This window comes from Ixodes scapularis, unplaced genomic scaffold (genome assembly GCF_016920785.2).
Source record: "Ixodes scapularis isolate PalLabHiFi unplaced genomic scaffold, ASM1692078v2 PGA_scaffold5__190_contigs__length_132052651, whole genome shotgun sequence".
NCBI classification, from domain to species: domain Eukaryota; kingdom Metazoa; phylum Arthropoda; class Arachnida; order Ixodida; family Ixodidae; genus Ixodes; species Ixodes scapularis.
In genome coordinates this window covers 11912473-11929680 of record NW_024609880.1, presented here as the reverse complement: position 1 = coordinate 11929680, position 17208 = coordinate 11912473, and the positions used below count along the sequence as shown (strand labels likewise).

The following is a 17208-nucleotide window of genomic DNA, read 5'->3' as shown; positions in this document are numbered from 1 at the left end:
ATTGACTGTTCTTGTACTCGTACTCTTCCAGGTTATCTATATAACTATGCAGCCGCTATTCTCGCGGCAGCCAGGCGAATAATTTCCCGAAAGTCTACCTTCATAGTCTAGAATTACCTCGGTTCTTGTTTGGTTTGCTATCTTCTCAGTGGTATAAAAGCTTAGAGTGCCTCTCACATTTCACAGATCGCTTGCACGTTTGTACTTGTCTACAGAAGACGTAATAAACTTTGAGGAGAATTGAAAACAATCTTTTGTGTCTGTTTTCCTGTCCATTTGCAAGCACCTACGTGAGCACATTTGTTCTACGTGTTTCCTCCATGTTATAAATAGGTTTATGAGTTTCGGAACGTCTTACATAGTTTAAGATAACCAACCCACCAGACGATTCCCATTTAGGGCTAGCGCATAATTTCCCGATTCGAATGGCACGTTCAAACGTGTGGTCACGTGCAAGGTCGAACGGGCACCTGTATCAAATGGGTGCCGTTTCGAGCGGGTACCGGTTCAAATGGGTACCGTTTCGAGCGGGTACCGTTTCAAACGGCTACCCGTATCCCATAATCACGTTTGATCCAAACGGGTCGACAAGTTTGCACCCGTTTGATTTACCAGTTTGCCACCCGTTTGAATTTCAAATGGTTTTTTTCAGTAGGGAGGCCACCACTTGCGATGTCTCTTGAAAACGCTCTTGGGTATCACGCTCACTGGTGATCCCGTATCCACAAGCATTCGCAGCTTCCGGTCTTCCCACAGTAAATCTTGTTCGATCGGTCTCACGATGTCTCGGTTAGACGAACTGTGAGCGACCAAGGCGTGGAGCACCTCTTCCTCGCCGTCTTCGTCGTTATCTGAATCTTTCAGCGCGTACGCTCCTTGCCGAGTAGCACGACCCGACGAACATACCCTAGCCAAGTGTCCCTTCTTGCCACACTTGTGACACACAGAGCTGCGGTGCCGGCACTCGTCCGCTGCATGATGTGCGTCGCATCTCCAACACAACGTGCGTGGACTGACTGTGCTGGCGCTGGTACCGTGTCCGCTAGGACGCCGATTGCCCCGTCGATTTTGAACAAAATGCACGCCGCCAGCTCCGTCCCCAGAATCAGTCTTCCGCATTGCCCGGGCGTTCTCGGCGGCTGTCTCCGATGACATTGCAAATTCTTCCGCCTCTTCCAGGTTCAATTTCTTACGCGTGAGTAAGAAACGTCGTGCCTCGTCATCCTGCATGCCACAAACGATTCTGTCCCGCAGCATACGGTCCAGGCTCCCGCCAAAATTGCAATTTTTGGCGAGACGCCGCAGGTCAGCTACAAAGTCTTGAACCTTCTCTCCTTCTTCTTGTTTGCGTGAAAGGAACGCGTAGCTGGCAGCAATCTCGTTCGCTTGGGGATCGAAGTGCTCTTCAAGGTAGCTCACGACGCCCTCGTAGGTCAGGCTATTGACGCACGTCATCGGGCAGCGCCCTTGCAGAATTCGGACGACGTTGTCGCTGAGGGACGATACCAGAAGGGCTCGACGCTTCGCCGCATCCGTAACACCGTGGCCTTCAAAGTAGGCCTCCAGGCGAATTCGGTACGTGCTCCAGCTGCTCTTCGTTTCGTCGAACTCGGGCGGGCGCGACCCCATCCTTGCTTTCTTCTTGCCTTAGCGTGATGTTCCGTCGCGGAAGAAGCCCATTCCTCGTCGCCACTGAAGCAAGGCACAAGGAGGGTGGAAACCCGAAGGTTTTATTCTGAAGAGCGGCGCTTTTCGACCGCCGACGCCGGTCAGAATCTGGTCACGAGCTGTCTGGTCACGAGCCTCGGCGCCAGGCATGCGCTTCTCGGCTCGTCAGTCTCATGCGCGGAGCGCGTGGATGTCCGAGTACACAACATAAAGTAGTCATTGTAAGCTTCATCAATCACGATGGAATCTTTAGTTTGTTTCCCAGTTATGACAAAGTTAGTTGTTTAAATGACATGATGAGCAGAACAGCGCACACAAAGACAAGGACAGAGAAAAGGAACATGCAGGACACACAAGCGACATACCAACTCGCCCAACTTACTACACTTAGTTGTTTAAACTTTATTAAGTAAAATATACTGCCAAATTTCGGCATGATTTGACTTGACATACTCTGTTAAAGTGCCGTCGAAGTACCCTTTCTTCACTGATTGCATCTTCATGGGCAAGATTTCCCGTACGCTGTAACATTCCGCACTATCGACATTTTTTCTTTTTTAAGCGTTTCGATCTTCGACGTAGTTTAACACGACGAAAAATTTGCAACATCTCACGAGTAAGCCAAGAGTATGTTTAATGTTTATTTTCATCAATCGTGAGAACGTGAAAAGCCACGAATTGTTTACAATACTATAGACGACCTATAATAGCATCTTTTCATGATCTTGATCAGCTAGATATGTCATGATCGGTAATTCATGGCGTAAACGAGCTGGTAAGGAACAATAAGCTTCTACAGCTTGCATTTCTAAGGTAATGCATCCCACGGTGTATGTATCATGTTAGGACCGAATATTGCTTGTTGATTTGAACGCGCGAGCAAGTAGAGGCTACAGGAAATGCTCTGCTTTGAATGCCCGGCTAAATAAAATATTCAAATTCCAATTCGATTCGCAGTACCCTACCCAAATATTTCCGTTCTAGAGATGCATAGCAAATAGGGTGCTGAATCTCAATCGAAGGGCCATGACCTCAAGAATTTCGGAGGCCATTGCTTCCATGAACTCCGAGATTCTCAACGCGCAAAGTTCTCCTTTAAACCTTAAGAACGCCTGTTTCCCAGCATTACGAGGGTATAGAAAAGCTTCTCCACCAGGCGGTACTGATGTACAGCCGGCGTCAGCATTTGCCAAAAACGGAATTCTGCTCGGTGCCATTTTCAGTGCTCGTGCGTAGGGCGCATTTTTCTATCGCTTTCCGAATCGATGTCCATCCGTGTGCTGGACTTTGATGTTCCCATACTGGGCAGTGATTCTGTAAACATTGAAACAGTCTATAAGGCTCGCAGTTTTGATAAGCCGCGAAAGCTGAGGCGCGCGAGCGCGTTGAGATGTGAATCAAGTACAATGTACTAGAATACGGGGTAGTGTTGGGAACGGCACGGCTCGGCAACTGGAGCAAATGATGCTGCGTGTCTAGAAAGCAATCGCGGCGCTGCAGCCGTCACGGTCGTAGAAACTCGCTGCAGCCTGCCAGGTGTCACAATTGTTGCATCAGGCATTCACAACCGTTCGCAACGCGCCTATCGGGGTGCACGCGCGCAAACTACCACCCAACTAGCGATGAACCGGTGCCGACACCTGTCGCCACCTACACCACGCGCCTCACCCGAGTTGCCAAGGTCCCAAAAACTACCCCGTATTCTAGTACACTGTAATTCAAGTGTTGTGCTGCTCCTGTGCTGGCTACGACAGTGCTTTCTTTCATCCAGACTATGCTAAGACGCGGTTTTTACGAAGCTGGTCCGGATCATCAGTAAACATAAGGAGTGATTGTCGCAGAAAAATCAACTGTGGCGAAAGGGCCGATGCAGTCAAAGCCCTTCAGAGATGTATGTTACGGCGAGATTGTGTCCAAGGAGCACATGAGCGTAACCCCTAAAAGGACAAAACGGGAAGGATGGATAACATAAATAAAAAAAGATATCACGAAACAGACAATGCAATTTAAAGTCCCAAGCGAATAACGAGACCAAACAACCTTTCTTAACTCCTATTCAGCAAAGCGATCTCCGAAGAAATTATCAGCATGACATTTCGCCTGATCGATCAGTTAGAAAACCCTATTTTGGGGTCAAAAACTTTACTGAGACACGTTCTGAGTTGTCAATGGTTTTTCGCCAAAATGATTTGGCGTACAGTTCGTCTGAAAACAATCAGGCACTTATTCATTTTACATCTTTCCCGGTTTTAAAAATGCAACACTAGAATATCAACCTACCACTTCCTTAAAAGTGTAGTGTGTGTTACGGTGCGAAGCATAATTTGGGCAAGCATGCGTATTTTTTTATAATTGGGAAACTAGTTAAGCAAGCCCGATTATGATTATTTGTGGCCGGGTACATAAAACCAGCGCGCGGCGTGAACAGCCGCGAACCATTTTTTCTTTATGTGAGTGCCATAGCCGTTCCATGGCCCTCGAGATTCTTGGCCCGCAATGCCATCATGCAGTGCAACGAGCTTGAGTAAACTGAGAGCGGTAAACCAGCGGCCAAAAATGCCCCCCCCCCCCCCCCCCGCGGTTGCCGCCATCTTGCCTGCTTGCCACATTAGTGATCACGTGACGTTTAAATGGCTGCGGCCAGAGGTGGGCCAAATCAGATTGTCCAGACCACATTCAGAAGATGGGCACTCTTCGGCTGCGTTCCAATCTTACTTGAATGGATCCGAATTAATCTGCCGGATCAAGTCACGCGGGTAGGTTTTCGAACGCAACGGATACGAGCCCTACACCCAGGAGCGAGATAGAAACTGCGTTTTATTTACTTGCACCTCCTGCACCCGTGCAGAAAAGTGTAGGGCGATGTACTTCCGGTCGTATATCAATACACATGCCGGAAGTAGACTGCCTTACACTTTTCTGCACCGGTGCAGGAGGTGCAAGTCAATCGAGCGCAGCCTCTATCTCACTCCTCAGTAAAGGTCTTGTCTCCGTTGTATTCGAAAACCTACCCGCGTCCAGCATTGCTGTATCTGTCTTGTCACGTGATTTGATCCGCCGGAATATCTCGGATCCATTCGAGTAAGATTGTAACACAGCCCCGGAGCTACCATCTGCTTACCGTGATGTGGCGGATGTCATCTGGCCAACCACTGGGCGCAGCCTTCTTAACGTCACGTGATTACTAATGTGGCAAACAGGCAAGATGGCGGCAACGGGGGGGGGGGGGGGGGGGGGGCCTTTTTGCTGCAGGCAGTGGGTTCCACTTTACCGCTCTAAGGTAAGACTCAAGCTCGTTGCTCCAGCTATTCAATTCGTCGGGAGGGAGGCATATAATGGCTCGAGGATGTTTCCGCCGCGTGGTGGCGCAAGGTACACGGCGGAAAATCCTCATCATCGATGTTGGTCGGCTACTTGTCCGGATGAAAAGGCGCTCATTTGCCCGAACCATACTCGTTGCTTCTCACGACGCCACGCATTACTTCTTCAATGAAGTAATATGTCCGTAAGACCGGTCGGCCCATGACTGTGGCATATGAGCAACGCATAAAAAAACAGCAAAGCTCCCCCTAACCAAGCATAACAACTGTAAGGCAAGCGCAATGCACCCACGACTTTTTTACGATAACCCAGCTTTTCAGTATGATCAAGACGAGTCTAAATATTTTGATTAATATGATTCATTGCGACACACTATCTTCTTGACCAGTAAGAATATCATTACGCACAAATATTTGGTACCCGTCGGATATCTACTACCAGAGCAGTCAGGCAAGCGTAGCCTTTTTCCTCACTCATTTAAACCACCCGTACGACTGGGTGACTGGTATGTTTCCCGAGATTGCGCTCGAACGTAATATGCTACTTCCGCAAATCCCTGCACGAAACACTGCTCGCGTTGCATTATGGTACTTCTTTGGCCATGGAGAGGAATGGCATGGTTTTGGTTTCGATTGTCCCTTTGTGGAAGTAGTACACATCAGTAATGCTTAAAAATAAAGTCAGCTATTGTTTGTATTGCATCCATTCATCTTCGTGAGAGTCACCGGTTAAACACAGACCTCCAGCAGCCGTAAGGAGTTGCCTAGGCTAAGCGTGGAGTGGGGTACAGGTACAGCCAGGCGCGTTCTACATTCGTAGAAAGCTTAATTTATTTTTTTAAATTTTAGCAAGAACATTCGCGCGAGACATATTATTTTTGAATATGACAATTCACGGTCAACTTGATTGTGCTATATTATGTTCCTCTCCTTGTTAGTAGTGATGCCTTTCCATTATATTTTTTTCAGCGTGAGAAGCTATGTCCCGTTACCCACATGCAACTTACTTTTACAAACACGTCCATCAACTCTGTGAATATTTTTATTAATTACCAACATTTTCATCGTGAAGTTGAGTTACTCTTAAACACATCACTACCAGGCGGTTTTTATACCTTTTCTATAACATTGTATGCTTGGATGTATGCATTTTGTTTGAACGTGTAGCTGTTTGTGAGTATGCTATATTATTTGCTTAGAGGAATGCTAAAGTCATGCTGAACAAAACATTTCAGTGTCCATATTATGTCGCGCACGATGTTTCTACGAGCTAGCGGTCGCCGGTGTGCGCGAGCAAACGCAACGAAATTGACGTCACAGTCCTCCATTCACGTTATAAGATGACATTGAAATGTGGGGGCTCCGGGGAAAAGGGAAATAACGAAAGGCTTTCAATCTCCATTGTGGGGTCTGCTGGAGAAAGGTACGCGCTTAATTTGTATAAACAAGCACGTAGCTTTCGCTTGTGAAGATGAAAAGCCTGTCTTTATTCTGCTTTTGCCCAAAGCCCATGCATTTCACTGTCATCTCAACCGTGAACGGAAATCTATGGCGTCAATTTCGTTGTGCGTGCTCGTGCACACGGGCGGCCGCTGTTTCGTGAAAAGAGCGTGCTTTACTTATTATGAACACTAAAATCTCTGCTTCAGTATCGGCGATTTCTTCATGGTCCCCGATTTGCTTGAAATTTCGCTAAGCTCGCCAAACAACATCGCTAAAATAGTATTCCAAATATTAGGTCAAAATAATTTTTTTTTCACAAAGTTATTTAATTTACAATAGACCCTTTCCGAAATTCAGTCTGGCCACTTTGATCACTATCATCACCTGTGAAACGGCGTCTGTGCCATACCAATGGCGCCCTTCTAGTAACTGATAAAAGAAGACGTTGAAGATGCTCCTAAGCGGGTCTTGCGATTCCTGTACATTCGGGGGGTCAGTACGACGCGACGTAGGAATGAAACACAAGAGCTACGTAAGCGTTTATTTCTAATAACTCAGGTTCAGTCAATCTGTGCGTCACCATCGAACTGAAAGTGATTGAGAAAGAACCACTGAAGAATTTCTTGCGTGCCGTTGACTGGCAAAAGTGACGGTGCCAATACAAGTTCATTTCCGCCATTGATATGGCAAAAGCTAAACTGCTTTAGGAACCACCAGATGGCACTGAATTTCGGAAAGGGTCTATTTTGGTCCTCACCGTGTTTTTCAAACTGAAAGTCTCTACTGGCAAAAACGAAAAAGTGACGTCAGTGTAAGGCGGTGGTTCACTCTTTGGACTATAGAATTTGTTCCCAGTTGATTCGAAGCAGTTTCATGGTGTAAAATGAATGCTTTGGAAGCTCGCTCCAGTGCCTGCGCTCCAGCACGGAACAAATGATTTACATGTTCTATTTTTTTAGGCTGCTTGCTCGACTGGCAAGCTTGCCCGCCGCTGACGTCACGGCACTGAAAAGTGGGGAATATCTGAACGTTGGTTTTGCATCATTTTCATTTACCGATTTCACAATAACTATTATGAATTTCGTGATACTGAATAGCATACCGGAAAGGGTTAAGGCCGGGGAGTCAGAAAATATAGTTTGTTGATGTAGCTCAAAAAATCTCCGGAGTACCCCTTTAAAAAGGCAGACCTATTCTATTCGGTTGGAATGTTTTTTTTTTTTTTTCAATTTACAAGAGCTTATTTGCACAAGTGGGACACAAGTGTACTCGCACTCAACATCACTGACCAACAAGCTCCTTTGCTGGGGTGTCAATTCAAGAATAAAAGCGGGCGTTTTCTTTTAACCTTTCCTTCGCAAAACTTAATGACGTCCCAAGTACAACACTTCCTCGGCCCAGGCTTGGGCCAGATTGGCGCGAAGAGCCTTGGCTCAAGCCTGGCCAATGCTTGCGTCAAGCTGGTCCAAGTATGAGCAGGGCACGTCTGCTGCTAGGGATAGCTGGGAAATCGCAGACCCCCAGTGATGATATTTGATTGCGGCTCATAGATTGGACCCGAACGTCACATGAGCCCTGGATTTGGGCTCGCGATATTCAATAGCTTGACAAGCATTCGGTTAGTGGCCCGTGTGCAATCGCTGCAATGATGACACTCGACAAACCATAACAATGTGTAGAACTCAGCGCGTGTCATGTGCTTTGCCAACCCTCGCGCGTGACTATGATTAACATTGGCGGCATATCATCGGCTTCGGATTACGTGGCCGCTTGTTCTGACTGCGAGTTGAGGGAGTGAGCGTTAATTGTTGTAAAGTGGAGTTCTTTATTGCTAGGGTTTCCTGGATTTTTCGTGTGCGTGACCAAAAACTCTACGCTCGCACAACACCCTCGCGCCGCACGTGCCGGCGTCTGCAGCAGTAAGTGTTCTAAAGCAAAAGCCTAAAACAAATGGCATCTTGCACGCACGTTTGTCAGCGCTTTATTTGCTTCGAATCTTTTATACCGGGAAGGCGTGCGCGTACGGCGGGTGGAACACCATCCCCTGCATTCTCCTTCAAGCTTGGGTAAATTAGCAATTTTCGTGTGCGTGACCAAAGGCTCACAGCCATATATAAAGAGAGTTTGGCCATTCATCGGGAAGTATGGGAGACAATTTAGGAGGCGCCGATGACCGAAAGCGTGCTGGGCGTGTTTCATGGCGTCTTCAAAAATTCGAATGTGGCCATCCAGAAGCAGGAAATAATACCCTGGCGGTGGTCGCGAGAAACAAACTTGATAAGTGCATCGGAGTAACTCTTGGTGACTGAAAATATGGTTCACGTGATGTTTCAATCACGGTCATCCAAGATCATGTGGAAGAGTGCGACTAAAGGAACGGTCGACCTAATCCGTACGCCAGGCGCCGTGGGCCGGGCATCTGTCGTCCGAACTTTCACACTCTTTCCGAACTAGACAGAGTTGAGCGGGACATTCGTTTTTTTACAGCGTTCTGCTTGATCATGATCGAAACATCACGTACACGCTATTTTCAAAAATGAAGGGTTGCGACATTTAACTCTTACGTGCTTATTAAAACCATATATCAATGATTAAAACTCTTTCTCGCTACCACCACTAGAGGCTTCTTTTCGGCTTCTGGTTGGCCGAGAGAGCACGTCAAGTCCTCTTTATGCGTCTGGTGCACTCCTAAGTTGGCTCTGCCCGCGCCTCCCATTGACCAAACTCTCTGTACACACGGCTCTGCAAAAACTCTATGCTCGCACCGCCCTCTCTTCGTCATTCCAAGGGCTTGCGTGCCAAGTTTCCTTTCCTTCCGCTCTCCCGGGGTGGCTGTCCCGTTGCGCCTGTCTACTTTCCGCCGAGTGGCGGTCCCGTTGCGTATGTGTAGTTTGCTCCGGCTCTTCGGGGCGGCTAGCCGTTCACTCAAATGTATGTAAAAAAGCAGAAAGACAAGATGCCGTCCTCCATTTTTAATTTTCCTTCTCTCGTCGGAATGAGGAGGCCGCGTGTAGCCCGGACTCCCCAAGTGCAACACGCCCACGAAGAACAACCGCGGCAACGCCCACAAGAATGGCAGCGGCGGGCGGCACGTGTGTGTGCGTACGTTTCGTCACGATGAACACCGATCAAGACAATAAATGTGTTCGCACCTTTGTTAAAAAATTCTGTGTCACGTCTGTGCCGTGTGCTAAACTGCTTCGCTGGTCATCCACCTTTACAGAGTGGAATGGCACCACATCTTTTTCATTAATTTTATGCAGCGATTTTCTATTCCTTGTGGTTAAAGACGAACGCGTGTTTTACACTGGCTGTATCAAGGAGTGGCTGCAGGCTCTTTAAATCGACCGCGAAATTCGGTTTCTGAACCTATCGCGCTACGACTTTGTACAGCATTGCTCACAAATGGTGCATTTTTTTTTTTGTAAAATTTGCAAAGAGCGAATTTGCCTGAGGAAAAAGTAAAGAATGAAAATGGCTTAGCTCCTATGGAAGCGGAGCGAAGCCACCGGTCTTCAAACAATACGGCGCTGTTTCGTACGGGAGACAATTGATGGCGCAAGCGGTCGCGACGCCAACTGCCACCAACGAACGAGCATACGCCGCCCAGAGCCGGCGTCAAAGAGCAGACGATATTTTCGACTCAAAAGCGACACGAGCTTCTCTGATATAAGTTTCCAATGCGTTATTTTATCATCCTTACTAATAAAACATATTGAATGGAAAGTTAATCGATTAAAAAATGGTTTGTCGGGATATTCTTAGTGTTTTTTTAGGGTACTGATGTCGTCTGCTTTGCAGTTCCTTTTTGTTACCGCGACTGTCTTGGGTTCTGTCGCTGCCTGCGCAATTCACGTTGTTTTTGAGTCGAAAAGATCGTCTGCTAATGATGCCGGCTCTCGGCGCCGTATTCTCGTTCGTTGGCGGCGGTTGGCGTCGCGAACGATTGCGCCATCTCTTGTCTCCCGTGCGAAACGGCACCGTATTGTCTGAAGACAAGTAGCTTCGCTGCGTTTCCATAGGAGCTAAGCCTTTTGCTTTCTTTACTTTTTTCTCAGGTAATTTCGCTTTTTGCATATTTTGCAAAAAAAAGAAAGAAAAAAAGACCATCTGTGGGCAACGCTGCACAAAGTCGTAGCGCGATAGGTTAAGAATCCGATTTTTGCGGTCAATTTAAAGAGCCTGGCCACTCCTTGGGACACCCAGTAGGTCATTAACGGCAGGAATTCGCTCTAAGCCGTATGTGCGCACAGTGCAAAGTGTGTGTCAATGCCCCTTTACGTGTCTCATACAAGACTTATGTCGTTTTGAAGCACGGTGAACCAAATAAACAAATAATTCCTTACTGGCGGCCTGGATAGCAACTCAGAGTCAAGGGCATGATCCTCCCGGCAAGCGAATATTTTATGAAGTCCATTCAGCAGATGGAACAGGATGACTGGACCAGTATACTTCTTGCACATATGCCTTTGTAGTCCTGTTTTTTTGCGCACAAACTCTGGCACGTTTGGAGGCTCTCAAAAAACGTGCCCCAGCGTTTTATTCCTATTTTAAGGCAACACCTACATTTTATATGAATTTAAGGAAAGTCATATATTTGAACATGCAAGCACTGTATTTTACCGTAACAGGATGTCGTGAAGTGATGGTGGCAAATTGAATTCGGCACTGTATGTGTGTGTGTGCGTGTATGTTTATGGGAGGGGGGTTTCCAAGATGCTTTCCACTGCAGTATGGTGCTAAGATCACTTCAATATTGCTAGTGGTTTATTTCAAACGACCGCCATGCAACTATTTGCGAGTGTTGTCCTTGTTGTTGAGCCGGTGTATTCTATTTCGCCGTGGAGCTCCGAAACAAAAATTTGACACAATATGACTAAAAATCACCCAGGGTACAAAAAAAGTATTTGTGTCGGACACACAGCACGGTTCTGCTCCACGAAACCAGCTAAACGGAGAAAAGAAATCAGCAGAAAAAACGATGGAAAAAATACAGACGCTCCGTTAGCACTGCCTCCCTTTGCCGCAACGGTAGTTACGGATTGAGGTGACGTTGGGTCGAGGTATGTTCGCGTGTTCTGCCACGAGCTGGTGCCAGACCTCTGATGGGCACTGCCGCGTTTAAATTGTTGCTTACCGCGCTCACTGTCTACTGCGTCTCAACATAGCCTTCGATATACTGACAAAGCCTGGCAGGTCGCCACGAGACGCGGCCGCCTAATGTAAAAAGGTAGAGCGGCAAGCAACGGATGAAAGGAGGCTTATTGAACGGGCGCCCCGCTGTGGTGAGACGCCGAAACACACTTCTTGCGAGCGATGGCATTTCCGCTCGTGCTCCTCGCGTTCCTCGCGCTAACGCTTCTTTTCTCGTCGGGTTTGAAAACCATGTTTCGGATACTGGCCGCTGCAAAAGCTGTGCGCTGAATACCAGCTTACCCGAGAAATGCTCTTTGCTACCAGATCCTCGCTTTCCAATCTACGACCGAACACTCTATGGCTCCGTCACCGAACTGCCGGGATTTGTGAGTGTAGAGGACGCTATGATATCACGCACCAAGAGGCTGGGCACCCAGCTATCATTTGCGAAATTCAGTCCTTCACGTATGCACGCAGTTTCTTCACACTATCTCATCACATTATGTGTCACCACTGCCTTTGCCACGCTCCTACTAAAAAGGGTTGTTTTTTTATACTTCGGTCATTAAATAATTCAACGTGAAAACTTTGCTTCTGAGCGCGACATTGGGAGCGAAAGCACAAATACAGGCCTTTTTTTTTTTTTTTGTGGGGCAAGAATATAAAAAAAGATATTTAGCATGAAGGTTTTTTTGGTTTACTTTACTTCCTCGTTGTGTTGAGAGATATGAGGGTCACTAGAAAAGACGCAAAATTCTTTAATTACCTTATTGAAAAAACATGTTATTCACTTCTTCCCCTTCTCAAGGCAGATGAATAACTGACACTATATCTAATCATAGTGTAGCCGTGGCGCACAATGTTCATAAAAAAGAAGAAAAAAAAACTCGTACTGAGCGTTACAGGGTAACAATTTCCTTTCAGTGTTCATAATTTCATACAGACACTAGCGTGGTGAAAATCCCCTATGACGTCAATTCCTCAACTCTGCTCTTGCGTAGCACTGATCATGAACCTGCGGGGTCGGCATGTGGGCTCCAGAACTTGCGAAGTACGAAGCAGTCATCTACATGTTCTTGGAAACAAAAAAAGTTACTAAATACCGTTACTTCTTATTCGCTCTAAATTAACTAAGTACTTGATTCATTAGTGCAATAAATATAAAACTCGTTATTACTTCAACTTAAAAGGAACGCATTCCTTTCTTGTTACTATCTATACTCTTGCTACTCTACTTCAAAAATTGTAGCTGCGTTTCGTGTTTTTTTTTTCGTCGTTAATAATTGTTTGTTTTTAGCGTATTCATAGACATATTAAATCTCCACACCAGGGATGTGTTGACTGAAAGAATAATCTGGGGATTAGTGTTGATGGGGTTTTAAGCATGTCATATATGTGCCCAGGAACATAAGCCTGACGAACAACGTGTGTACTCTCTTTCACGTACTATGTGGTTGCTTTTGTAGTTCTTGCTTCAGTATAGCAAAGTCCTTACATCGTAGGATATCGTTCAAAATATCCTACGATTGCGTGATTGTGACGTAATTTGACTGTGTCCATTGCTGCTTCGCTTTTTAGAGCGCAGCTCTTAGGCGCCCGTTTCCGGCTTAAGTGGCGTCGGCGTCGCTGTCGGCGTCGACGTCGGCATCGGCGTAACCGCGAGGTGCATTATGGGTTATTTTCCTCGCTAAATTTAGCGAAAAATTTGCCCACTAAAATTAGCGGAAAATTTTCCCACTAAACTTAGCGGAAACATTTCCCCGACAAATTTAGCGGAAAATTCTCTCCGCAAAATATAGCGGAAAAAATTTTCCCGCTAAACTTAGCGAAAAAGCTTCCCCTGAGTGGCAAAAAAGGAGGAGAGCATAGGCCTCCTCTCCGTACCATCCCCTCCTCCTCCTCAGGAGCTGCGCTGTAATTCGGCGTTACAGGGGATTGTAAATGTCTTTCATTTTTTATCTTTATTTTTTTTTTCTGTTAATGGTGCAAACTGTATGGTATGTTGATTATTTTCTTTTTAGTGCTGCATAAATGGCATTGTGGAGACCTGTGGCCCTGTCAAGCTGATCTTCTGACCGCTTTTTCCAAAAGCCTGCAGTATCCTGTACGCTGTGCTTGATGCTAATAAAACTACACGACCACGACACGAGCACGCGACGCCAAAAAGAAAACGCGATATTTAAGTAAGTCACTTTGTGACTTACTGAGATATCGCGGGTACATCTAAAGCAACAGAGATTAAGGTAGGTATCACTCGCGTGCTAAACCATATCTCACCGTGCTCTCTAAGCTTTTGTTTTTGCATTTGTAATGAAGTAGAGAAAGGTCTTTTTTTTTTTGGTGAGATCGCATTCAGTGCAAAATCCCCAAGTTCTATTTTAAGGGCTTGAGTTCCTGACCCTCTACTCGATCACATATGACGTCATAGAAATTAACGAAACGTGGTTGAATGTATAGGAGTGTTAATATACTGGGGCATGTAATGGAGTGTCTTCAACGAACTGCGATGTATAGAGGGACGGCGTATCATTTTTTATAAGAGAAGAATTAATCTTTAGTGAGATCCCTCGGCTTTCTCGATCTGTGGACTGCGTCGAAGCTTTTTTTCTGAAGTTGAATTGTTGCATAGCGGCTGGCACAGTGTACACACCACCAGATTCGTTCTGTCGACATGCTTTAACGGGATAAACTGACATCCCTGACCATTAAGAAGTAACAATCTGTTATGTGTAGGTATTTTAATATTGATCGGAACATATGCGCGTAAGATATATTCAACTTTTAAATTCGTTAAACTTTACAAATATTATTAGCGTAATAAATAGAGTAACATTGGTTTCATGAGTCATAATCCATCCAATTTATAGCTAATATTAAAACATATATTGCTGGAGTTTGCGAATTCAATATCGCGGATCATTTTCCCATATTCATATTTGCCACAGGGATGAATGTCATTTGGGATAAACGTCTTCGTCAATTAAAACGGCAAATGAATTATAAACTGTTGCGCGACATAGTATAAGCGTTTGATTTTAAAAATTTACATAATCCATACGAGAATCAACAATTTAGCAGTTTGGTGAGGTGCTAAGAATAATCGGCACCTGTATGACACCGTTCATTATTTGCTCTCTGAAGGATAAAACGACTTGTCATTAGCAGTTAAAAGAGCATAAAGAAAATTGGATTATTTCCAATATAAACTGCATCGTAACGTGTCCGTACCACTTATAAGGAAACTTAAAAAAAGAAATATCATTCTAATCATATCACTGCTTAGTGCAGGACTTAAAAAAAAGGTGGATTGTCATGAATACCGTCTTTCACTCAGAAGTGGCGAAACAAATCCGACAAAATTGATCATATCGCTGTTGAAGGATTTAAGCGATTTTTACTTACATCGGCCCACAATTCGTGAGCTAGATTATCTTAAGTAACTCGCCGATGTTTTCCCAGTTTGAGATTTGCCCACCAACATGCGTTTTTTTAGAAAATAACGAGCCCTTACATAAAGAGAATACACAATATCTTCAATGCCTACTAGTAAATCACTAGGGTCTGCTGGAATTCCTAAGAAATCACTTAACTTATATATGGGTCTACTGAGCGTTCTATTGCAGCATATATTAAATATGCTGCAAGGCAATGATTAACATAGGTATTAAGTAAACTTGGACTTGCAGGGATTATTCTGATAAACCCAATACAGTTCATAAGCTTAGAGTGTGTACAGTGCTTCTGAAACCAGCAAATCATTTTGTAACCGAGCCTAAGAAATCCCAACTCACACATAATGCGTACGCGACACACGTGCCTCCAGTGGTTATCATAATCATAAAGACAAGTTTAAATATTTCTTTATCAATAAATTTGACTTACCATTAACTTCACCGCTCAGGCTGGAACAGGAGGCCAACACTGTGAGAAGCACAAGCCAACACTTGGCGTCCATGACTCGAACCCCGAGAGGGCTGGATTTAAGCTGAACGTGATACTCACGACGTCGATTTGCAGGTAATCTACTCGTTGCACTCTTATAAGTAATAGATGGCTATTTGCCCACTCGTTACCTCTCATCGAAAAGGTCCATAGGGCAATCACGTCGAGATAAAGGCTGATCCCTTTTGAAGAGAGCCCATTGGGCGGTACAGCATCCTGGTCTTGAGTTCGGGCGCCAGCAATTAAGCACTTGAAGACCGCGGCTTGACATGGGCGAGGTAAACACGGACCTCGCAGAACCTTTCTCAGCTGGAATTCGCGGGGAAGGGTAATCAAGACCGGCGTTTCCAAGCTAGCGCTTCGCTTAACGAATGTCAAAACTTTATTCGCAACTCTTTTGGAGCACCAGCTCTCGCGTTGTTGAATTTGCTCACATTTTTGTGCGCTTTATTTTAATGTTGTTTGATTATTAAACTGCGTATATTAAGTGCGGCGTTTTTTATACACAAAATGCTTACCACAATTTTCAGCAAGGCACACCGAGGAATGACTTCTTTTCTAGGCAACAAGCTGAAAGAGTGAGCCTTTCACCATATTACTAGGTGGTCTTAGCATCCTTCTTCTTGCTACAGCAAAACAGGCATCAAACATTTTTCCCCCGTGAAGTGACAAGGCACCTTTCTCTCTAAAGCTGTAGAAAGATTTTACTGGTTAGTGATTTAAATGTGTTCTACTTGAATTCTTTCTTGAGAGATGAGTATTAAGTAGTTGCTGCTTGGCCTGGTACTCACTAATTTAGCTTAAATACTCTTTTTATATATCGATTTGAATGTTCACGAACCCGTAATGAATTATGTTGCTAGTGTACTAAGAAAGGTGGAAATAAATTTGTTTTCAGCTAGCTCACCTGAACGTTTACGGCATGGAACTTCTTCCTGCAGATGTACAAAGCCTGCATTAGCCCTCCTGGATTCTTTATTCGTATGTGAGTGCCGTCGATAAGCCCAACCACAGGGGGAAACCCGTATCGTTCGAAGAAGAGCTGGATCGTAAAGCGCTGCTCCCTGCGGTTTCCAGGAAATTGCACAAACTGGGCCCGTCTTCGCGCGAGACGTCCAGAGACCCGACCTACGATTTCCGACTGGGTAGGCTGGCTGAAGCCGTGGATGTCTCCAGCGTCGTCTTGATAGCTGCCTTTCACAAAAAACCGGAGGGCGCTGAGAACTTGAAGCTCCGGCGACATTGCGTTGTTCACAGAAGTTTCGTTGAGGTCTGACCGAAGCAGATTCACAACAAACATCACAGTCTCCATCCTCAGCCTGTACCGCCTTTTGAAATTGTCTTCGCTCCATATAATAGATGGGTTCTGCTGGTCGCGTAGCGTACGGGGCATCACGCGAAGCGCTTGAACTTGTGAAAGCTCTTCGAGCTCGAAAAGATCTCGCAGGTCGGCCCTATTTGCTGCTAAACGGCCACTAGTCGCCCGATAAACTAGCCCTACCCTATGACTAAGATTTGTTAGTAGACTTCTTAGTCGCGCGGGGCGACTCAGGCCTAAACACGACCGGTGAATACCAAGCGCTCACTTAGCGGCGGCTAGCGCTCGCCACGTGATCATTTTAGTCGATGACGTGGCTAGACAGTGGTTAAACAGGCGATACTCGCGCCTGGTGAATACGGGTGCTCAAGTACAAGGGCG

At 45.7% G+C, this 17208-nt stretch overlaps 1 protein-coding gene across 1 annotated transcript in view; it reads right to left on the bottom strand.

Moving 5' to 3' along the window:
* LOC8030827 (adhesion G protein-coupled receptor L2) overlaps nucleotides 1-15562 on the bottom strand; it is a 122890-nt gene extending 107328 nt beyond the window's left edge. Inside the window, exon 1 of the mRNA XM_040215187.1 lies at nucleotides 15450-15562. Within this exon, the coding sequence (XP_040071121.1) occupies nucleotides 15450-15522 (73 nt within the window). The 5' untranslated portion in view covers nucleotides 15523-15562. The remainder of the gene's footprint in view (nucleotides 1-15449) is intronic.
* Nucleotides 15563-17208: the final 1646 nt, after the last annotated feature.